Consider the following 25,784-nt stretch of genomic DNA (forward strand, 5'->3'; position numbering starts at 1 on the left):
GTTTCTTATGTCATTAGTATCATAAAATATGGTGTGCCTTAGCCTATCCTGCAATTTCTCAATGTCTGCACAATTTGTTATGATAAGAGTTTCCAGGAATCAGCTAGCATAGGCCTGGCCTGAAAAGATACTGATAAGTATGCATGCATATTTTCTTGTGAGTTGCCTTGGGCAGAATTGCTTGGATGCAGATCAGAAGATTGGAATTATTATCTCTCCACCAGTCCTCTGCCATAACGTTTCAGTAAATATTTAATCAATAAAATTCGCAGTATTCACCATCATCATTACTAAACGTCAAAGTGGACCAGGAGGTAGCACATTGTGATGTAGCATGCAGAATTGGAAAGTGTGTTGGGCTAATTTACACTATTCTCAAGGCCTTGCAACTTCTGTTATTCAGCAGGAGATTTAAATGTGTAAATTGCTCAGTGGCAACAAAGGATCCACACAAAGACATCGAAATCTGGCATTTCCAGATGTTAAGGAGTTTATACTCATTTCATGAATATTTAGGGTGAAAGCACACACCAAAAAGATCTTTGAAAAGTTAAATGGGTTCGAGCAAATGATATTAAGATTTTTTTTAAATGTGTTGTGATTTCAGAAATTTCTATGTTTTATATTAATATTTTTAAAGATTTCTCACACTAGTTTTAACACTTTTTGAGCAATACTAATATTTACCATTGTTTTAACATGAATAGATTCTTAAACAAATCAGAAAAAAAATCTGATAACTGTTGTTACAAAGTAATTTGTCTTAAAAGTCTGATAAACTATGTTCAAAAGTAATATCTGACTTTTTAGCATGATTAATTGCACTTAATATTTTGGTGTGTTATCACTTAAAATATTTTAGACAACTTCTGAAAAACATGTATAATATGGCTGTGATCAAACTTAAATGTTTTTACATTTAATATGGTAAAATGATTCATGTCCACCAAATTTTATTTCCAATGTCTTTACAACCTAGTAGCTTGATTGTACCAATCTGTGGTGCAGCAACGCCCCACAGCAACCTGCTACTTACTATGTCTCACACCACACAGTACTGACACAGATCATACTGAGGCTGAGTTGGGGGGAAACCATTTTCAAACAAATTCTAATCATGGGGATTGCAGAACATAGTTTAATTCCGGACTCAAAAATGGCAACATCCTGTTCAAGAAGGTTAAAACAATGATTGAAAAAAATTAGAAGTTGTCTGAAAGAATAGATTAAAGCTAATTGTTAGGAAAGAGACTGCAAAGAAGAAAAATAGGGCAAGGTACTGATACACAAAGAATTTCTGTTAAAATATTTTTAAAGGTTTATACCAAGAAATGTTCACTCCACAGCACAAAAGCATGCTGCTGTTGCACAGAATACTTTGCATGAATGCAACACAACATCAGAATAAATTTAACATTTCTGGATGCATTAAAATCTTTTATTTTTAAATATTCACAACTATAATTATTCCTGAAAAATTTGATTTTATTTGGCAATATTCTAAATCTATTACTTAATTTTATTTTTGAAAATGACTGCTATTTAACAGAGTTCAATTCATCTGGACTTGAGGAAATCAACAAATACAATAGGAACCGAAAATTCAAATATAATTCACAAGCCAATTCAAAACTGGGAAATGTCGTGAACAATTCATTTCGAAAATCATTGTCTCTTGAAAATCAGTAAATATCTAGCTACAGTTCAGCACAGTGACTTATGCACCATGTTTCATTTCTGTGCTGTTAGAAAACCACAAATTGTTTACCACACTTCTGCAACATATATGAGCTATTACTTACAACATATCCATAAAATCTTTGATTTCTTTTTGCTATTGTTCCAGAAAGACAAATATACAGTTTTTAATACACAATATTTATCCAGTTTGAAAAAACAAATCTTGTTTCCAGGATTTTGTCCTGCATTCTTTGATTGTACAATAGATGTAATTTAAGTAAAATATTGAATATTTTTCTACCAAAGGATGCAAAGTTATCAATATATTAGTGCTTGGCAAAAGATAAAACAAAACAAACCTTTGACAGGCTGAAATTTTAAATATGTTCATAAAATACTATTTAGGAAAATTAGATATAATGTTTACTGAGTTTTACCTTTTGATGCCAAAGCCAGTATGTTATACACATGGACTGAAATGAGGAAGCAGCATTGAGGGCATCAGCAAAGAACAATTCCAATCTCAAAATGATCTCAAGAATCTCATTTAGTAATTATATTTGCTGCTTCCAATAAGTTTAATTTCGAAAAGCTACTAAATTAAAATTTTATTCCAAGTATATGATTTTTTTGGTAAGATTTTGTCTTCACTTCTGTCCAAAATTTCACATTTTCTTCTGGAACATGAAAGTAATGCAGCATATTGATTATGTTGTGGAATTTTAAATAAAAATGATTATTCATTCTACATATGGTACCACAATACCATTTAAAATATTAATTATTTTAAAAGGCAGTGGAATGGGACAACTGCTGAAGCTACAAACTATTACAATAGCAAGTTTTCAAGCAGCTATTAGAGAATGAAATGTCCGTTGATGGTCAACATGATTTACCTATGATTGCTAAAGCAAACTAAAACATGTCACTTTGTTTTTTCCGAACAGTTATCACAATCCTTGTAATAAAATATTTATAGCTTGGCTGCAATCTTTAAAACAAAAATCACAATTGTAATTGTAGTATATCACCAGAATATTTTACAGTAACCTTGAAACAATTGGAGTCAAATTATCATTTCCTTATTAATGAGACTTTAAAATCCTTTTACACACTGTTGAATTGATCCAATTACTGACCTCAGTTCCCTTGATCTGAATTAGAAGGGAAACTGTCCATTACAAGATTATTGCAACATTATCAAAAAGACTTCAGATTAAGCGCAAAGAAGTTATTACATTTAAACATATGATTGATTAAAAAAGTACAACTTAAATTTTGACAAATAAAGGTGCATTATTCTTCATAAAATCTGATGAATGCTAGTCTCAACAGAAAAGGATGCAATGTTCCCTGGAGTCCACTTAAAACAAATATATAGAATCAAAATGAAGCTATAAATTCTTCATGGTAGGCACAGTCTTCTGAAAGTTGAGCAAAATTGCTTTGTTTGATGGCTTCTCTCTGTAGCTTGCTGTAAGTACACTTAAATAACCCATTACTCTTGACCAAAGCCTTCTGTTTCTTCAATGGCATACAGTAGCTTTTCCTTTAGCTGATCATAACTTTTGTAAGGGGGAAGGTCCAGGCGATTGAAGCTGTAAAGACCCAATCAACAGAATTATGCATCAACCATATCTTAATATCTTGATTTTTCAAAAATAATTTCAAAAATCCCTCTTTCACAAAAGGTATCTGTTCTCAAACAGTGAAACTGCAACTGTTTTCGGCATTTGATCGTAGCAATAAGCATTTAACATTACAGGACGGTGGACAAAAGGAAAATGAAAAGAAAATTGCTCAGTTCAGATAGTCAAACACTATAGAATCATTAAAAAATGAACTTTCTGCACTGATATATTGTGAATAACAAAATAGAAAAGGGAAAAGGGAAAAATACACAGATTTCAAGAGGGGTCATATATGTATACCATGGGTGACATTATATATTTGGAAAATGTTGTGTTGTGGGATGATAAACATATTTATCACAATTCTTTTGCCTCTGATGCATTTTTACCTTCAGAACATTCACTATCTTTCAATTCATTTTATCCTATGCAAACACAGATTTATTAAAGTTGTTTCCAATTCCAAAATATTAACAGCTGGATGAAAAAGAAATGGCAATAGCTTTTTTTAGTTATTTCTAGTAGGGAGACATTAGGTAAGAATAATAAGGGAAACAGATGATGAAACAATTAGAATTAATTTATTGGTATTACTACTGTATTTTAAGTGCCAGTATGATAAGTCAACATTAACATCCTTTAGAGTAACATTGAATAAATTGAAAACTTGCAGAACTCCATGGCTCAGGAAAAAGTATCCTTTGAATGTGCTACCCTAAAGTGATGAATAAAAACATGTAGAACATTTGGATGGGAGCAATACCATTTAAAATATCAATTATTTAAAAAGGCAGTGGAATGGGACAACTGCTGAAGCTACAAAACTATTACAATAGCACTGTAGACTCAACTTTTGTTGAGGTAATTTATATGATAAAAGTTATCACATTTTAGTCATCTTTCATTAAAGATGAATTGTTTGCCTTGGGATCAGACTTTGAGAACATGCCAATGATCACTGTGAAGAAATTCCATTCCCAGTGGTTATACATCTCTTGATGACAGAATAAATTGCCATGATAAATTGTACACCAGAACAAACCAATTTTACACAAAGTCGGGAGTGTGGTGCTGGAAAAGCACAGCAGGTCAGGCAGCATCCGAAGAGCAGGAGAATCGACATATCAGGATGCTGCCTGAAGAGAGCTTATGCCCGAAATGTCAATTCTCCTTCTCCTTCGACGCTGCCTGACCTGCTGTGCTTTTCCAGCACCACACTCTCGACTCTGATCTCTAGGATCTGCAGTCTTCACTTTCTCACAATTGTATGCAAAGGTGAGTTAAATGTGAACTATGACAAATTTGCCTGACATTAGAGAAACTACATCTCAGATGTATTAGTACAAACATTTGAATTTGTTTTAAATATCCCAGAACAATGGAACGTATAGAACATTTTGAAAATCTGTGGTTGGTTAGTTACCAGTAAAGCAAGGGCAAATGTATGAAAACAGGCCGTCAAGTGCCTGAACTAGGGAATGGCAAATCAGTGTTGCCATTCCCTGCAGTTCACAATTTTGGTTCACTCAGCTGAGTTTTACACTCCAGATCTTCTTCAATAGAAAGACAGCCTACTTTCTACCCCTGCTTCTTCTGCCAAAACCCTCATTCTTGCCTTCACCACCTCCAGATGTGGCTATTTAGGTGCTCTCCTTGTTAGTATCTGGTACTCAAATCTCCATGAAATCCAGCTCATCCACAACTATGCGACCTGTACCCTAGCTCATACCAAGTTCCATTCACTCATCACTCTCCCAGTGTCTGCAAACTCTCACCCTTGCAAACCTGGAGTATCTGTGCTTTTCCATCTCAGGCAACTTGTATATTCTCTAAGCCCAGAAAATATCTGTCTGACACTTTTTTCTCCTCAAAATCTACTACTTTAATCAAATTTCTAGTCACCTGCCTTAATATCTCCTCTTTGAATTGGCATACATCTTTGACTGATTACAGTTCTGTGAAGTGCCTTGGGACATTTTCTAGGTTTAAGGATAGGAGTTGTTAACATGCATAATTTACTACACAATCAATGCCAAGCAGAATCCAAATAGAAAGTCTTCATCCAGCCTTTATTCCATTTCGTGTTGTTTCATTACTTTTGTTGGGCAGTTGTAAGGCAAGACAATTACTAAATTTATTTATTACGTGAAGGGATGTTGAGACAAGTAGTAATTTGTTTACTAATATTACATTGCAATATTAATATTGAGGGATGCAGTCATACATGTCAAATTGGATTCACCTTCTTTATGCAATTGTTAGAAACATTATCAGGATAGTACAATACCAATAATAAACCACTGTTCACATATAAATTACAGTATTTCTTAATTACATTTGACTGATCAAGGGCTAAAAAAATCAACTTTTTCTTCATGAACAGGTTAATTCATTGTTACTTACCAAGTATGACTTCTTGGAAGCCAAGAATCCTTTCCAACCTTGTCAATGCAGAATTTCTGTGGCCCATTGCTTCCTGTAAATAAAGTGCACATTCTATGAATAAAATATTGCGGTTCAACATTTAAATACCAGGGATTCATCCCTGCTGTTCAATTATCAACTAACTCTTGCTAAATTTCATGTACTATGTTCAAAGATTCAAAATCTGAATATCTTAAACTATGCAAAACCAGAACCCAATATTGGTGAGAAGCTAAATTACACAGTGGAAAGTCAACTTCAAATATATTTAAAATTTCAAAGGATCCTAACTTAGTATTAAAAGAACTTAGTGGGCGGCATGGTGGCACAGCAGTTAGCATTGCTGCCTCACAGCGCCAAAAACCCGGGTTCAATTCCCGCCTCAGGCAACTGTCTGTGTGGAGTTTGCACATTCTCCCCGTGTCTGCGTGGGTTTCCTCTGGGTGCTCTGGTTTCCTCCCACAGTCCAAAAATGTGCAGGTTAGGTGAGTTGGCCATGTTAAATTGCCCATAGTGTTAGGTGAAGGAGTAATGGATCTGAGTGGGTTGCTCTTCGGAGGGTCGGTGTGGACTTGGGGATCACCAGTATACAAAATGACAGTAGGAATTATTGTTCCACCACATCCCAGTGTGCCAAGTTCTAATTCTCATTCTCATTGATGTCAATTCTGTTTCGAAAAGAGGACAGTTACTTTCTGCAGTGAACGAATAGTAGAGGGCATGAACAATGAATGGCATTGGGAACACTTTACCACAGTCATCAACATGCATCGCTCAATAGGCATTTTTAGTAGTCCAGAGATCAGATGAAGACAGAGTATTCAATATCTTACTGTCAAAAAACATTTAAATTGCAAGTCAGAATAGCTTAGAATGCTAATCAATGGCTTTGATGAAGAAACTCCATTTAAAAAAGTGTTCTTAGTGTAAAGCAAAGCTGCAAAAACTGAACTAAGTGTCCTAAAACCTTAGAACAAAACTTCTTACCTATTAATTCTGTAAAGCCTCCAACTGGCAAACGACATGTGCCCGTGACAAACTGCAATAATCTGATCTGCTTCTCGTTGTCCATTTCTTTTACAACCTAATAAGAGAATATGTAAAAGGCACAAAGTAACTAAAGACATAGTCGCCAAATATTCTGTGTTATAGAGTCATAACAGTCCACAAGACAGAAAAAGGCTCTTTGGTTCACTGAGTCTGCATCAGTCAAAAACAAGCCTTTAACTATTCTAATCCCATTTTCCAGCACTTAAATATTGATATCAAGTTAGGACATTGCAATTCCATTAGTTAAAGCATCATGAAATTATGAAACAAAATCCTCACAATAACGGACTGCTCCAAAGCCTCATTGACTGAAAATACTGCCCAATATAATTCTCAGCCAGATGGAGCAGAAAATTTCCAAGTTCAATTCACATTTTGTATGTTACGACTTACGGTGGTAAAATGGGACTCAGGTCAGCTTCTGCTGAAAGACCATTGACCTGAAATACTAACTTTGATTCACTGGCCACTAAAGGGGAGATGTGGTGCAGTGGTACTTACACTGGATCTGTAATCCAGAGGCCTAGGTTAATACTCTGGGGACATGCTTTTAATTTCCACCATAATAGTTGATGGAATTTAAATTCAATTAATAAAGCTGAAATTGAAATCCAGTCTCAGGAATGGTGGTCATGTAACTGTTGATGATTGTTGTAAAAACCAATTGTATTCACTAATGTCCTTTAGGGAAGGAAACCTACCATCCTTACCTTGTCTGGTCTACACATGACTCCAGACTCTCACAACTTGGTTGACCCTTAATTGCTATCAGAAATGACCACTCAATTCAATAAGCAATTAGGAATGTGCAACAAATATCCAGACACCCACATTCCATTTTCAAAAATGTAGCATTTGCTTTTGTATCAATTTGCTGGCACTAAGGAATAGGAGTACAACTACATTGCTTGGTACAACATACACACCATTAGCTGGTGGGAAGGATGTAGGGGAACTAATCCACAAGGAAATTACGGAGAGGTGCAACACATCACAGTAGTTACAGTGCAGGACTAATTATTCACATATCAAATGATATAGTGGTAGCGTTAGGAGCATGGAGGGAAGCATACCTGGATTGTGTTCAGGAGAATTTCTTACAGCAATTACTCAAACAAGAAAGAAGGCATTGCTAGACCTAATTCTTGGGAATGAGATGGGCTGAGTAGATGATTTGTTTGTCACAGAACATATAGGGGACAGTGACCATTGTTTAGGATGACAGTAAAAAATGATATTGGTCAATCCAGAGTGAGAATGATCAACTGGCGGACAGCTAATTTTACTGGGGCTCTTAACAGAGCTGAGCAGGACAGACTGGAACCAAAGGGTAGCAGAGAAAGCAACAGCTGAATAATTGGCTCTCTGAAATTAGGAGATGGTTTTAACACAGTCAAGGTATATGCCCTCAAAAGGTAAATGTAGCACAAACAAATCCAGAGTTCCCTGGATAGGGAAGAAGATAAGATAGAAAGTAAGATAGAAAGTAAAATAAGTGTGCTAATGGCAGGTGTCAGGTAGTAAATACAGTTGAGAACTAAGATGAATACCGAAGGTTCAGAAGTGTGGTGGAAAAGCATATAAAACATGTAAAGAGAGATTTTGAAAAAAAAAGACTTGCCAGCGAACATAAAAAGAAATCAAAGTCTTCTCTAACACAGCAGCAGTAAAAGCAAATGGGACAGATTGGGGAGCAAAAAGGGGATTTATGCATAGAGACAAGAGGAATGGCTGAGGTGTTGAATTAATACTTAGCATCTATTCTTTACTTATGAGGCAGACACTGCTCAAGCTGTGGTGACAGGTGAGAAAACCCAGTCTTTGGAAGGTTTAAAATTGAAAAGGAAGTAGTATTGGATAAGCTGTTCATACTTATATTTGTTAAGGAACCTGTACTTGATGGACTTCAGCATCCAAAGGTATTGAAGTAAGTGAGAGTGGAAATTAAAGGAATCGAGAATGAAAATTGATAGAAACAAGAATGGAAACTGCAGAAACACTAGCTATGAACATGGTGCTGGAAACCTGGGGAATTACAAACATGACATGTTTCCTCAAAAACGTTGGAAAGGTAGGCAAAGCAATTACAGACATGGCAGTTTAAATTCAATGAAAGCCACAATTTGATAGTGATTGTTGCTCATGGGAGATTCAGGCCATCATGTCTACATCGTGCTGAAGGCAGATTTCATTTTGTGGTATTGACAATTAAATGGTAAATATGTTCTTTGTAAGGTATGATGTGGAGGTGCCAGTGTTAGACTGGGGTGGCAAAGTCAGAAGTCACACGACACCAGGTTATAGTCCAACAGGTTTATTTGAAATCATAAGCTTTTGGAGTGCTACTCCTTCATTGGGTGAAGTCACCTGACAAAGGAGCAGCAATCCAAAAGCTTGTGATTTCAAATAAACCTATTGGACTCTAACCTGTGTGTGTGACTTCTGACTTTGTAAGAAGTTAAATATTATACATAGTGAAGAGAAGAAATATTTCATTCATAATTTACTGATTTTAAAACTATTAAACGTATATTTAACAACTGACTATTACAATTTAACATTACATAAGATGCTCAGAAAAAGGAACAGAATAATGGAATAAACTCAAAATTTTCAGCATTAAATATTTTACTATTTATAGTTTAGTTGCAAAGTACTGCCCAACCAAGCTATTGCTAGTATTGCGAATCAGCTTTCAACCCTGCTCCGGTGCAATAAATGTGGTAGCTATTGCCTAAACCTTCAGCAAGAATTAGACAATTAAATTGTGGTTTTGCAATAGAAGTCATTCCAAAGCAGACTATAGGCAGCTGCTATAAACTAACTTCAGCAACGCAAATTATATCCTCAGTCCTGAGCTGCCTCATTTTCTAACTGAATTAACTGTTACCCACCTGCCAGAACCATTGGATTTGTTTGCTGTTCTTCGTGTAATGGCGATAGATAGTATTTTTCTGCCAATCAGATAGGTCAATGTCTTGCATTCCACAAAGCATTAACTGGAAATAAATGAGAACTTTATTCAATTGCCATCTCTGGCTAAACACAATGTAAACAAAAGTATTCTTTGAATTACACAGTCGACCAAAATTGTGACACTTGAAATTATGTAGGTTTTTAATGCTTAATTTTTTTCTGTAGCTGTTATTTAGCGCAGAATGACAAATAATTTTGTTTTAAATGTTCATATTTACACAGGTATAAAGGTGAACACAATTAAATATTTATATATGTTTCAGGGCAAGAGGTCACACAAGAATGAAAGGGTAATAAAGAACTGGTAATTCAAAAACAAAATAGCAAACTATTACCATGTAGTTTGGGAAAAACACATAGAACATAGAACATTACAGCGCAGTACAGATCCTTCGGCCCTCGGTGTCATACCAATCTGAAGCCCATCTAACCTACACTATTCCATGTACGTCCATATGCTTGTCCAATGACGACTTAAATATACTTAAAGTTGGTGAATCTACTATGCAAAGCATTCCATACCCTTACTACTCTCTGAGGAAAGCAACTACATCTGACATCTGTCCTATATCTATCACCCCCTCAATTTAAAGCTACGACCCCACGTGCTCGCCGTCACCATACTTGGAAAAAGGCTCTCCCTGTCCACTCCATCTAACCCTCTGATTATCTTTTATGTCTCTATTAAGTCACCTCTCAACCTTCTTCTCTCCAACAAAAACAGCCTCAAGTCCCTTAGCCTTTCCTCGTAAGACCTTCTCTCCTTACCAGGCAACATCCTAGTAAATCTCCTCTGCACCCTTTCCAAAGCTTCCACATCCTTCTTATAATGCGGTGACCAGAACTATGCACAATACTCCAAGTGCAGCCGCACCAGAGTTTCGTACAGCTGCAGCATAACCTCATGGTTCTGGAACTGGATCCCTCTATTAATAAAAGCTAAAACACTGTATGCCTTCTTAACCACCCTATCAACCTGGGTGGCAACTTTCAAGGATCTGTGTACCTGGACACCAAGGTCTCTCTGCTCATCTACACTACCAAGAATCTTACCATCAGCCCAGTACTTGCATTCCGGTTACTCTGACCAAAGTGTATCACCTCACACTTGTCCACGTTAAACTCCATTTGTCACCTCTCAGCCCAGCTCTGCAGCTTATCTATGTCTCTCTGTAACCTACAACATCCTTCGTCACTGTCCACAACTCCACTGTCCTCAGTGTCGTCTGCAAATTTACTAACCCACCCTTCTACGCCCTCATCCAGGTAGTTTATAAAAATGAAGAACAGCAGTGGATCCAACATCGACCCTTGTGGTACACCACTAGTAACTGGACTCCAGGATGAACATTTCCCATCAACCACCACCCTCTGTCTTCTTTCAGCAAGCCATTTACTGATCCAAACTGCCATATCTCCCACAATCCCATTCCTCCGCATTTTTACAATAGCCTACTGTGGGGAACCTTATCGAACACCTTGTTGAAATCCATATACACCACATCAACCGGTTTACTCTCATCTACCTGTTTGGTCACCTTCGCAAATAACTCAATAAGGTTTGTGAGGCGCGACCTACCCTTCACAAAACCGTGCTGATTATCCCTAATCAAATTATTATTTTCTAGATGATTATAAATCCTATCTCTTACAATCTTTTCCAACACTTTACCAACAACTGAAGTAAGGCTCACTGGTCACAAGTAGAGGAAATAATGGATTTCAAAACAGGTAAAAAATACCCTGAATGATGAGTAAAACACTTTGAAGTTACACTTGAGGAAGGGATAGAAGTTAAGAACAGAATTCCCAAAAGTCAAGAATACAGCAACTGAATACATTGCAGTATATTATTAGAAACAGCTCTGTTGAAATGTATACCCTATGGGTTTAACAGAGGTTGCTATGGAAAAGTGTCCATGGAACACAATGTGAAAAGAAGTAGAAAAATGTTTATTATTTAGAAGTGGACAATTATGATGAGATTTGGATGAATGTAGTACCTGCAGTAAATGGAAGAGAGTTTTAAAGTTAAATTAGGATAAATCTTAAAAGACAGAAGGAGGGATTAAGTTAAACCAGAGGTTTGAGGAAAATTTAAAAAGGGTAAGGTTAGAAGTGGTAAATGTTGGTGTTACCATTTAAGAGTACTGAACACATCATATATTTGAAAATCAAGATAACAGACACAGAGGAACAAACAGTAAGATCATACAGAAACCCTGCTATTTGTTTGAAATGAACAATTTTCCGTTCCAGAGACACAGGAGACTTGTTGGGTGTTTAAAAAAAATCTGCATAAAAGAATAAGAAAATTTAGGTGCAAAAAATAAAGTGTTCAATGTCTAATGAAAGTATGTCTGAATTTCTTTACTATTTCACCAACAATCTCCCACCCTAAAAGTATTCTGGCTCATTAAAATGATTCCAATCCAACTCTACAGTGTGGTTGGAACCAATTTCCAGAAACTATATGATTCCAAAAAAGAAAAAAAGGTTGAAGCACAACAGCTAATTTATTTTCATTGAATTTTAATTAACTTTTAAAATGTGTTTATTTCAGTAATTTCCTGTTGTTTTGTGTTGGTTTCGGAGATGGCTCCACTCATTCATACTGCTAGCAGTAATCTCCTCCACTTAACCTCTGTTCAGAAGAATCGGGTGTTTAGTTCACCCTGGAAGTAGAGTTTTGTTTTGTGGAGTCTCCAAGCTGTTAGAGTTTGTATAGAGATTTTCAAGTTGACAGAATTTAAAGGAAGTCCAGGCAAGTAAAGTTGGAAAGACGTCATAAAACTGTTTAGCTATCCTAGAAGCAAAAGGATATTTCTCTGGGATTTGAGCATGTCTAAAGCATATTACTAGGATACAGGTTGAAATTTTGATTTGCTGTTTAGTTAAGACGCTTCTAAACTGTCACACATATCCAGCCTTCTGTGAATAACTTTCAGTGACTAACCACGACCACCATATGTCTAAGTGCGTGTGTGCAGCTGTTCCAAGATTCTGTGCAAGGGTGATCGGCGCTCTAATGCTGATCATGACATTGACTTCTGGTTTTGAAGGTCACTACTACACATAGATTTCAAAGGTCCATGCAGAGAAAAAAAAATAGAGAAAATGCTAACCACGACTATAAACAACTGCAAATTTATCCAAAGGCATCTGGCTCATTAAAATTCAAATTTTTTTTATCTACTAAGCAAAGTCACTGGGATCTGACCTGTCCAGCATTACCATCATTAATTACATAGTGAAGAATGGGAATTTGTAATAAAAAGGTACAAAATGAAGCAAATAGGCCATTTTTATGTCGTGAGCTGTTTATTTTACAAGTACAATGCTTAATGACGGGTTAAAATAAGCTTTTCTATCATTGTATTCCATGGAGAAAAAAAACCAAAATTGGCCAAGAAGTAAAGAATTCCTATGTCCAGCAATTTGGCTTTATTTTGTAAGAATGTACTTCAAATCATAATACAATCAAGAAACAATTCAAGATATCAATCTTTTGTGTTTTGTGTGTTTATAGCATAAAAATGCTACGCTACATTTTAAAAAGCAACTATTCCAATGTTAAAGATTCCCAGCTGGACTTAATTAAGATATGACGATACATGCATATAGTATTCAAGTGAAAGATGAGGAGGAAGTGAATTTCATTGATAAGGTGATACCAAAGATTGAAAGTTTAACTTCAAAAAATGTGTTCTTTTTCCTTCAAACTGATTATCCTGACATCAGTTCTTTCTAGAGTTATGAAAGCTGCTACCAACTTTCAAGCTATCCATCATTTTAAAGTTCTAGTTTAATCCAGATGAAAATGGCAAGGAAAGATCATCTGGCCCCATCAATACAAACACAAATCTTTCAGTTTGTGCAACCTTACTGTTTATAAATGTTATATAATTATAATGTATTAAATGTTATGTAATCATAACTATGTAATTATAATTCTTGGTGGAGATAAAACATCCATAGGAAAACTCCTGGGATTCAGAGATGATAGCTACCCATACTGCATCAGAAGATATGCTTGATTAGACTTCCCCTAGCTCCAAAACAGGTTGATAGGAACTACGTCATTCTCATCCATTTGGTTGATTCCAAAGAATGCAGACTTGTTAATGACCTGTGTTTAAATGTTTTTAAATAGTTATTCTACTGATTACTTTATTCACATGTTATACATTTCTAGGATGACTTAGATGATTCATCCATCATCTCAGACATTTCTGTGAAGTCTGGCACCAACATCATCTACATGCTCTGCCATTATATGACAGTCCACAAGTATTACAGTTGGTAATGAAATTGCTCCATTTTCCTTTGTGCTTAACAGTTCACCCTCATTCTTTTTTCTATTACTACAGCAAAGTATCTTCTCTATTGACCAGTCAACTTAGATTTTTTAGTGGATGATTTCACTCCCATTTATCAACATTCATACCTAAATTTCTATTTGGAACCTTCAGCATTTCCACAGTACAGTGGCTGACTCACATAATTATGTTTTCCTTTCCGACCACTTCTTTCAATGGGATAAAGAAAATATTATACCTTTTACTTGTTCAAGGACACAACTGATCTTGACCCTGACCAGTCTAACCAACAGGTAATAATCCTAACAGCAACCTTCCCTCCAAATAGGTAGTTGGATGAAGGTTCTGTTTCCATGATGTGTGACTCTATGACTCTAGGAAAATGAAAGAAACTAAAGTTAAGCTGTTTTCATTTAAAACTATGTAGTATTGTCACTGATTTTAAAAATGCATCAGCGTACAGGTTTTTGAGGGGTTTCTGGAACATCTCTTCACCAGAGTAATTTAAAACATTTCCAACATAATCAATTTGCCTGAGAAATGGAATCAACCTGTCTTCCAGCTATTTTTCATTGTGCACACCTTGCATCATACCGTGTGAGTAGTTAGCCACTAAAGAGACTTCAAAACAGGTTTCTTACCTCTAGTTCTTTTTCATCAAAATATCGCAGCCATTCTAATGGTACCACTTCATTAAACCCATCTAAGAAAGCCTTGGTTTGTTCCTCAACTCCACGAGTGAATCTCCAGTCTGTCAGCAGCCTGCAGTTAAAAAAATTAATTGAATGTACATTGTTGCAAATATTTAAAAGTGATTAAGACTGATGTATCTTTGTAAACGCTGACAATAGGCAGGTTTTTGAGGCAATGGTTTAAATGTTCCATGTTTACTTCATAAAATTAGAAGCTGACTCACTCATTTTGCAATTTGTCAGGAATTCTTTAGTCAACCTTGGACAATAAAACATAGCACTGCAGACCAGAGATATGGTATTTACTGTCTAATGCACAAACATTTAAAAAAAATGGAAATTTCCCTGCCTGAATAAAGCTCTGTAATTACAAAGCTGAAAAAAATCTTTTTATTAAAGGCTTCAGCTAATTCACAACTAACACCATGCTCTGAAAACTCTGCTCAAATTTGACAGATGTACTAAACTCCACGACAGCAGTTGAGACAATCCTCAACATTCTAAAACAAACAATAACATCCTTTTAAAAGCCAGCAATATTTGATAAGAAAAATCAATTCTCCCTATTTCCCAACATTAATGGATCCTCAAAAACATTTCTGGGTTCCAGATCCAGAGTCACATCTTCACCCAAAAAAAAAACAATTCTTCTTGGGCCATTCCCAATCTGTGTGCCAAGTTAAATGCTAATAGACAGGTTTCAAATGTACCAAATTAAATGCTAAGAGAAAGATTTCAATCTAAGATACGTTGCTTAAAGACATACAGTCTAGCAAGCAGGAGAGAAAATATTATCCCCAACCACCTTCATTAGTAAGATAATGGTGTCAATAACTGTTGCACTCTGGATGTGACCTATTAACAAGCAAACAAATTTTATGATCATCTGTGCGCAGTTTATAATTTAGTACTGTCTGTCTCTGTCACTATTAGCAATATTACTCCTAACTGGCGTACAGTAATAGTAGGGTAAAAGAAGTCAGTAATCCCTCGTCTAGTTACTCATGTCTATGGTTCGGAATTTGTTGGTTCTTTGGTTATGATAAATTTAAGGCAATCAAAAAGTTGTGCACAAAGTGTCATGTGGAAATGTGACAGTCATCATAGAATTGTATCATGACTAACAGTAATGTATACAACATGTTATAAATAGATCAAAACATTTTTCTGTGGTACAATTCATAATAGATCAAATGATGAATTCTAGTACTAGGTCATGATTTACTACACAGTGCAAGGTTCAATGAAATCAGTCAAATACAAGTGAAGTAATTACCTAGTGTCTTGTTTTGTATTCAGTGTTCACAGAAACTCCTTCTTTACATACTTTTTCTTTGAAATATAATATTGAAAACTGAGTTTGACCTAGGCTAACATAACTCTGAAAAATATTAAACAAACCATACTGTCTAAATATTGATTAATGTAGAAAATTTCCATAACCCTGTAGTATTACAGAAGAATATTACTGACAGAATATATTTATAGAAAGCAGCTTTAAGTAATTGTTTTCACAATCTGACTGGTATACATTTGTCCTACCATGGTCTATATATATAAAAAAAAATGGATATCTAAATTAAGATTGTATAAAATATTTAGAATCATTAACCTTATGTACTCCTCCTTATTCTCTTCAATGACCATAATATTTTCTCCATTTTCCTTCAGTTCGTGGCTTGTAACTTTGCCTAAGATTTCCATATCCTGAGCAAAATACAACTCCAAACCACACTCTTCAACATTATTCTCCCTGAAAAGGAAAAAAATGCAATAATTTTTAAAACTATATTAAGCACAACACAATCACTAATACCATCCAGTTTTCTGTTTTTAATGAAAAGCAGACAATGATGGAGAAACTCAGCAGATCTGGCAGCAAATGTGAAGAGTGAAACAGGTTCCAAAAAGCAGACATTGATCATGATAGAATAGTTGTTCTCTCCGCAGATGCTTCCAAACCTGAAATTCTCTAGCACTTTCCATTTTTACTTCAGATCTTTAGGCAGTTGCAGTGTTTTGCTTTCATTCAATTTTACATTGAATTTTTGAGAAGTAATACCAAACTTCTATATACCCTCTGTTAACTGGCTTCAACTGTGTTTTCCCAAAACAATGGAGACTGGTTGAAACATAAAATTGAAATTACTAAATTCAAAATGCCTAGAGGGTTAACTGTACACAAACATCAGAATATATATTTGCATCATTTTACAACGAAGTAAGTAAATGCATTGTATATTCAAATACAAAGTGATATTTACTTGATCCACAGCAGAGAATTGTAGAACTCTGGATCAATTGATTCTAAATCCTTTATTGTAGGCTTTTTATTCAGCATACGCTTATAAAATGGCAATGTGAATCCGGTATCAATAAATTTACCATGGTAAAGAGCCTAGAAGTAAACAAAACAAGCGAAAGTAAGGTTTCATATTACAGCTTACAGAAATGCTATGAAAAAGCTGAAAGTAGCACTCATTAAGACCTCCAAGTAGTCATAAGGAATATTTGAAATAAGCAGACTGTCATCTTTCAAAAATATCTTTGAGATCCTCTCTTGTGCCAGACAAGGAAGTAACACCATATTTGGGGCAATTGGTTAGTTCATTGTCCAAGATGACTTAATTAGGGAGAGTCAATATGGATCTATAAAGGGATGTTCTTCCAATTCTTATAGAAACGAGCTGAATTTTTTGAAGGATTAACAAATGTGTTTGATAAGGGTGTGTCTAGGGATATAGTTATATGAACTTCTATAAGACACTCAAGAAAATTCCAGTGGAGAGACTGACAGTAACAATGAGAGCCCAAAAATTTGGAAGTAACTATTTGCCTGGATGGGAAACAGAAGGTGGATAATGGGTATGCAGTCAAGTTGGCAGAATACAATAAATAGAATTGCACAGGGATGTGAACTGTGACCTTAGCTTCTCATTATATTTATAAGTGGTTCAGATAAAGGAACAGAGGGGCATATATAAATTTGCTGACAACATCAATTCATTTCATTAGTAAATAGTTTGGCTTGATGCAGAAAATTGTAGAGATATTGCAAGATAAATTAGTGGGAAAAACTACAGCCAATGGGTTCAAAGCAGCAGTGTAAAGTGCACTTTAGGTCCAAGAAAGGACTGGGCGTAGTAGAGAAATAGCTAGAATTGCATTTGAGTTATAAGAGTTGTGAAGACAGGATGGATCTCAGGGAGTACTCTCCTGAATATAAAAGAAAAAAGGGTGCTCTAATTGAAGCATTTAAGATAATCAAAGGATGTGATAGGGTGGAGAGAGAAGCTCCTTTCTCTGATGAGAGATTTCCAAACAATGGGGCATAATCTTACAATTAGAACAAGGTCATATAAAACCAAGTAATTGTCAGAAATCATTACTTCAGATAGAGTACTGGAAGTCTGAAACAAGCCTTCTCCCCAGGGTACTGATGTCATAGAACCAAGGCAGAATGATCAAAGCAAGTTATAGTTATGGAAATGTTGGAGGGCCTGGATGGTCCACATTCCTATGTTCTAATGACAACTTACATTTATATTGCATTTCTAACTGTGATAAAACATTTCAAGGCGCATCCTGGGTATGTTATCAAATAAAATTAGGCTCCAAGTCATATAATAACATAATAAAATAAGTGACTTGTCAAAGAGATTAGTTTTAAGGGAAGAGAGAAGGGTACAGAGAAGGAGAGTTTATGGGAAAGTTCATCAGCATAGGGCGCAGACTGCTAAAGACTTGGCCACCAATGGTAGAGTGATTAAAAGCAAGGGTGCACAAAATGCTGAAACTGAAGGGCACAGAGATCTCAATATATTTATGGTTCAATCAACATCACAAAAGTAAATAAATGCCTTAAATATGCTGTGGAGAAATTAAACATTGTAGAAAAACTTGTCAGTCTCTGTCATCTCTTTTCCAATGATACAAGTACAATATATATACACAAATTCTTTATAACAACACCCTTTACCAATTAAAGTCTATCTGCCAGGTCTGAGAACTAAAACTGGCAATTAACCGTTCCTGCTATATCTTTGCCAACAACTGCCCAACATATTAGAGCCTTCTACTCTAGAAATTAGTGTTCTTCTGGCAGTACGATTTCTTGTATTCTAGTTCAAAGAAGCGGAAAAAAATTGCTTCAACATTATGTCTCTTTTCAGCGATCGTTAAGTTCTGTACTACCAAGCAAGTATCTATATGAAAATTGACTACCAGTTTTTTCTATGTTACAACAGTTCTTCCAAAGTATTTCATTGGTTCTGATATGCTTTGGTGCTTTAATTTATTAAAGGACCATAGAAATACATGCTTGCTTCCAAGTATTTCTGGGAGATTTGCATTTAACTTGGCAGAAATGGAACGTCAATGATGCAAATATCTAAATTTATAGGTTCCAGATCTAAAACTGAAATCCCAAAAATTATTTTAACACAACTTTGACCATGTGCAGTTTGGAATTGACAGTGGCTATTTAGAATGCAGGTGGTTACATACACTATATTTAAATTATATCCATCTTTAGACTTACCATTGCTATGAACCTTCCAATAAAACGAAAATAGGTCAAGTGATCTGGATTAATTGATGATGCAGGGTTTATCTGCAGACAGTAATTGTTCTTTCCAGCGTATTCAAACAAGCAGTACATTGGATTGAGAACTTCGTGGGAAAGTAGGAAAAACCACTCTCTATGGAACAACAGTAAACTCAAATAATAAATAATTGAAATTTTATCAATTTAAATTGTATGCTCAAAACACAACTTTCATACTATTATGCAATGATAATGCATGTTTAAAAGTGAACAGATTTTTCACCATCCTTATGTAGTCAAGAAATCATAACTCTTCTCCAACCTCAGATGCTCATGAACAATGAGCAGAAATTGTAACTTCCCACCATGGAATCAAAGAAAGTTTTGTTTCACCACATTCAATGTTTTACTCAAAGTATTATACGTTAACATTCTGGCAACTTCATAATTAAAGTTTCACAGCCACCTGACCATCAAATTTATGTTGACTCCTGAAAGAGCAATGCCTCCATTCTACCTTTGTAGCTTTGCAAATTCAGAACCCTTAAAGTCTCATTCAATTCATTTGTAAAATCATTCATCATCTCTGCTTCCATTATTCTTCCAGTGCAAAAACACCCACCTCACAGCATTCTTGCATCCAAAACCATAGACATCTACCAAAACTTGCTGGTATCTGTCCTCCAGGCACATTTTGATTCACCTTGACTTTGACACTACTATTCCAAAAGCCTCAATTTTGTTAACCATGATGCATGTCAAACAAATTGTTAAATATGGACAATATTGCTTTCCCTACATCAACTTGCTGTTAATTCATTAAAAAATTCCATTAGATTAATCAAGTGTTATCTGTCTTGTAAATCCATACTGATTGTCCTTAACTAACTGAAATATTTCTACATGCCTGTTTATTTTCCTCTATTATTAACGCTACCTATCACTGATGATAAACTGACTGCTCTATGGTTATATGGAATGCCCTGAGCACGTTTTCTCAAATAGAACTCAAAGCATATCACCTTCTTTGTCCCAAGAAGACCCCAACCATCTCTTACAATCTATTGTTCACAAAACAAAGAATTCTGACTTCTCATTAGTGTTAACTGCCATTCTGATCTCATATTCATTTTGACAGTCTTATTTTCTTCTTCGCATGCCTTACCAAATTATAGTGTCCTGCCTGATCATACTTTGAAGAATTTGCCTGAAGTCTATCAAACATTATCTTTTTGCTGTTTCATAATATTTTCTCCTCCTCATTATCCAAGAAGCCTTGAATTTTGTTGGCTTACCTTTTGCCTTTATTGGAATGTACCAGGTCTGTACTTAAAATACTTTCTCCTGAAAGATCACCCACTATTCTCTTATTGGCCAGAATATTTTTGGTTCTGTTTTACTCTGGCTAGAACCCCTCTCAACCCATTGAAGTTAGCCCCTTTCAGTTCCCATGTTCCTTTTTAGATAATTCTCTTTTTCTAACTCAAACCACATGGTACAATGTTTATTCTTATACTCCACCGTACACTTGACAATTTAGCCCATCTTATTCCCAAGTAAACATTCATTTCTGGGTGGGATGTTGCCTGCGAGCACAGACTGCTCCACTCACCATGTCACACGGTTCTATCACATTGAATTTTATTAAAATTGATGACTGACTTTATTGGTATAGCATTACATATAGACCTAATTGTGTGTAAGATTTCCTCAGAATTGCCCGATGCAGTCCAAAGCCCTAACTCAGAGGCCACTAGAGGAACTAAGTCTCTTTCCCAAACGAAGGGAAAGAAGATCAACCTAGCATCAACCTGCATCAACCTAGCCCAATCATAGGTTCAGGAGTCAGCCATTCAGCCCTTGAGCACTGTTCAACCATTTAATGAGATCAGTGATCTGTGGCTCATATCCCTTAATCCCTTTGCTGAACAAAAGTGCATCTATATCAGATCTAAAACTAACAACCAATCTAACACGAACTGTCATTTGTTGAAGACAGCTTTAAACCTCTATTCCTGAAACTTCGCTGCACAGTCTTGCTCTAATTTTCAGATTGTGCCCCCTAGATATAAAATCTCGCTGAAAAGAATGTCAATCCAGAACACTGCAAGAGTAATTTGAGCAGGACAACTTAAAGTCTGTGATAGGTGCAAGCAAAATCATAATTACTTCTTTTTTCAAAACCAAAATACGACAATTATCTTTTCAAATTTCAATTAGAGAGAAGCATGGTATACTGCATCATTCAGTTCATCTGGAATCTGACGGAAAAGATAACTGGAATCAAGTTATACTTAACCTGAATTTGTAAACAGCAAATTGCAGTTTCAGCTCATACGTTCAGAACAAAAAGGTACAGAATAAGAAAGAACCTCAGCACAAAGACAAATGGTTTCCATTGATGCAGGAAGAGTCTCAGCAGCCTGTCCGTGGTTCTACCCTGTGGTAGAACAGCATGACGTAACCTACCATAGGGTAAAACCACTGGTAGGACACAGAGTGAAAGCAGCTGCAGGAAGCGATGATGGAGACTCTAAGTACAGAAACTTCACCCACCAAGAAAGAATAGCAATATTGAAAATCAACTTTCTTATACAAAGGTAATGCAAAACATCAGAAACTTAAGCAAGCCTGCATTAAAAGCTGCACCATTTTAGAAAATATACAATAATGTAACTTACACAAAAATATCTTTTGTTGGCCATGCCATTTTAGAATTTTCTTTAAGATTAACATATCGCAGATATTGAAATTGAAATTTTAATTGTCAGCTGCAGCTTCTAATGAAGATTTTAAGATTTCATGCAGCCAACCACCTGCTACAGTTCAGTGTGCAATTTTATACCCAAAATTAAAAATGCTGTACATATCATATATTTTGCTTTCAAAATTAATGCACACCATCTCTCAAGTTGGTGCTGAAATTTGAGCAGTTTTCTGATATCAGTTAAGAGTGTGTGATGATGTATTTCAAAAAAGGCCTGAAAACAAGTTTTGTTTACATCCTATGACAATGCAGTATCAGGCATAAGCATTTACCAGATATTCTTGCACTGTGCAAGGAACCAACTCCAATCAAGTTCTTGCACAGGAAATATTTAGTCAAGTAGCTAATTTCTCCAACTATTTCAAGTCTTTTCGCATACTGCTCCATTGTTGCACAGGCAATTTATCAAGAATATAAAAAAACAGATGTGTAAAACAAACTCAGAATATGAACATTGTGATGAAATTCATTGCTTTGTCAGATGAATGGGAACCATGCATAAGTTGTGATCTCCACTAACTCTGGATTTCAAAGTCTGTATTTTTTAAGACAGGCTCTGAAAGAGAAACCAAAACTTCAGATTTCTAAGAAAGAAAGGATACATGGCTATGACACCAGACTGTGACCTCATGTGACCTCCCCTGTTGGCGTGGGTTTCCTCCAGGTGCTCTGGTTTCCTCCCACAGTCCAAAAAATGTGCAGGTTACGTGAATTGGCCATGCTAAATTGCCCGTTGTGTTAAGTGAAGGGGTAAATGTAGGGGAATGGGTCTGGGTGGGTTGCTCTTCAGAGGGTTGGTGTGGACTTGTTGGGCCAAAGGGCCTGTTTCCATACTGTAAGTAATCTAATATAGTTGGAAATGATTTGATGACAAAATACTTTCTGAAGAAAAGAGATTGAACTCTATCTGAGGAATATTGTGGAGGTGTCAGTGTTGAACTGGGATGGACAAAGTTAAAAATCACACGACACCATGTTATAATCCAACAGATTTATTTGCAAGTACTATAATCTAGTGTTCTGTGACTTTTAACTCCACCTGAGGAAGACAGAGTTATGAAGGACTTTGTGGCTACACATGCTAAGGGGACTGATAGTAAATTTGAGAGATCTTGGTTTGTTACACTGGATACGTAAACTATGATTTCTAGTTTCTAGTGAATAAAAATGGTCTGTGAACTCCTATTTCGTATATGTTGATTTTGGTTTGTTGGCAAAGTGCAATCTTGTCCATCTGTTCCTTCTGCTGGAGTTGTTTGGCAAGTTTAATTCTTTTAGGTTATTGGTCTCATATTGGGCAATTGGAATCATAACAAAACATGGGGTAGCAAACAATGATGATGAGAATAAAGGGGACATTGTGAGTAAATGATAACTATTATTGAGGACTGTGACCTTTCCTACTAAAGTTACAAAACATGAGTTGCGAGTGAAACAATACCATTTGAAAGCCAAGATAGCATGTTTCAAAACTGTTCAGAATTATTTTATATGTGAAAAATTCAATTATTTTCCCCACCCCTAACTGGTCTATGTGGTTGACTGCACCAGTTTCCTGACCGGTGCTGTCACCTTAAGCAACCTCGAGCAAGTTAATCTACTGCTACCAGCAGATTTATGATGCTGCAATTTCTGATCATGCAGGTGTCATCTTCTTATGACACAAACACATTTACACACATACATTCAATTGATTTTAAGGCAAGCAACTCTGTTGAGAACACTATTATAAAAGCTGTCAACAGCATTTGAAGATGGAGGACACTGGTAGGGCATTGGAGCTGCAAGACATTGGTAGGCTGTTAAATGAGTATTTCACTTCCATCTTCACTCAAGAGGAAGAGGATGTAGGTACAGAATTTGGGAAGAGGAGTCTTGAATAGATTGACATCGGGACCAAGAAGGTATTAAAGATTTTGGTGGGCTTAAAATGGACAAATGGCATTCCAGGCCGTTGTGGGTGGTGAAGGAAGAAATTACAGGAGCTCAGACCCAAAATGATCTGGATTGCATTTGGAGCATTATGAACAGTTTAGGTTAACCCTACATCTAAGAAAAGATATGCTAGTGTTGGAGGGGGTCCAGAGGAGGTTTACAAGAATGATAGCTGGAATGAAGGGCTTGTCATATGAGGAGCGGTTGAGGACTCTGGGTCTGTACACAGTGGAATTTAGAAGATGTTGGGGGGGGGGGGGGATCTGATTGAAACCTACAGAATACTGAAAGGCCTGGATAGAGTGGATGTGGAAAAGAAGTTTCCACTAGTAGGAGAGACTAGGATCTGATGGCGCAGGCTCAGAGTTAAGGAACAAGCCTTTCGAACTGAGGTGAGGTCAGGGATAGCTAATCTGTGGAACTCATTGCCACAGAGGATTGTGGAGGTCAAGTCATTGAGTGTATTTAAAACAGAGACAGATAAATTCTTGATTGGTAAGGGGATCAAAGGTTATGGAAAGAAAGCAGGAGAATGGGGTTGAGAAACATATCAGTTGTAATCAACTGGCAGAGCAGGCTTGATGGGCCAAATGATATAATTCTTCTCCTATAGCTAAGGTCTTACAATCAGATGTGTAGATAAGGATAGTGCAGTTGATTTAGTTGATTGGATTTCAGCAAAGCTTTTGACAAGGTCCCACATGGGAAACGATAAAGCAAGTAAAACCACATGGGATACAGGATAACTTGGCAAAATGGATCCAAATCTGGCTTAGTGGTAGAAGACAGGGGATGGTTGTATATGGCTGTTTGTATGACTGGAGATTGGTTTCCAGTGGTATATCACAGAGAACTAAGTTCCTTATCAATCAAGATATATATAAATGATAAGGATGAGAATGTTGGGAGGGGATGGTAAGTTAAGCTTGCAGATGACACAAAGATTGGTCAGATGGCTATGGTTGATATTGAGGTTTGTTAAATGTGCAGATCCATAGCAGTTGGAATCTAACCCTGAAAAGTGCGAGGTGATGATGCAATTTCGAAGAAGTAAAAAGACAAGGGTGAACTCAATGAATGGGAGGACACAAGAAAGCTCAGAGAAATACAGCGGTCTTAGGGTACTTGTCCACAGATCACTGAAGATGGCAGGACAAGAAAATAGATTAGAGAAGAAAGCATATTCAACACTTTTTCAGTCATAGCATAGATTATAAAAGCAGGGAGGTTATGTTAGAGCCTGACGAAACTTTGATTAGGCCACAGTTGGAATACTGCGTGTGGTTCTGGTCAAAGGATGTGATTACATTGGAGGAAGCGCAGAGGACATTTACTGGGATGTTGCCTAGGTTGGAGCATTTGAGTTATGAAGGGATGCTGGATAAGCTCGGGTTGTTGTCTTTAGAGCAGGCTGAGACAGGAACCTGATTGAGCTGTATGAGATTATGAAAGGCATACATGAAGAATGGATAGGAAGCAGCTGTTACCTTTAGTTAAGTTCAGTAATGAGGGGGCATTATTTTAAGGTGAGGGGCAGGAGGCTCAGAGGGGATTTGAGGAAAACGTTTTTCATCCAGAGGATGGTGGGAATCTAAAATGGACTGCCTGAGAGGCAGGAGAAATGTGAAACCTCACAACCTTTAAAAAGCTTGTGGATGAGCACTTGAAATGACATGACACTCAAAACTATGGGCCACAAAGCTGTTGATTACTGTAAATAGGTTCGCTCAGACTTGATGAGCCAAAAGAGCTGTTCTGTGCTGA

At 36.2% G+C, this 25,784-nt stretch overlaps 1 protein-coding gene across 1 annotated transcript in view; it reads right to left on the bottom strand.

Moving 5' to 3' along the window:
• Positions 1 to 1,416: 1,416 nt before the first annotated feature.
• Positions 1,417 to 25,784, bottom strand: part of wwp2 (WW domain containing E3 ubiquitin protein ligase 2) — a 200,460-nt gene continuing 176,092 nt past the window's right edge. The window contains exons 17-24 of the mRNA XM_060838011.1: positions 19,313 to 19,472; positions 17,037 to 17,170; positions 16,385 to 16,525; positions 14,722 to 14,842; positions 9,680 to 9,784; positions 6,723 to 6,819; positions 5,715 to 5,787; positions 1,417 to 3,278 (exon numbers count right to left, since the gene is read on the bottom strand). Of these exons, the coding sequence (XP_060693994.1) occupies positions 3,179 to 3,278; positions 5,715 to 5,787; positions 6,723 to 6,819; positions 9,680 to 9,784; positions 14,722 to 14,842; positions 16,385 to 16,525; positions 17,037 to 17,170; positions 19,313 to 19,472 (931 nt within the window). The 3' untranslated portion in view covers positions 1,417 to 3,178. The remainder of the gene's footprint in view (positions 3,279 to 5,714; positions 5,788 to 6,722; positions 6,820 to 9,679; positions 9,785 to 14,721; positions 14,843 to 16,384; positions 16,526 to 17,036; positions 17,171 to 19,312; positions 19,473 to 25,784) is intronic.

Source organism: Hemiscyllium ocellatum, chromosome 17, assembly GCF_020745735.1.
Source record: "Hemiscyllium ocellatum isolate sHemOce1 chromosome 17, sHemOce1.pat.X.cur, whole genome shotgun sequence".
Lineage (NCBI taxonomy): Eukaryota > Metazoa > Chordata > Chondrichthyes > Orectolobiformes > Hemiscylliidae > Hemiscyllium > Hemiscyllium ocellatum.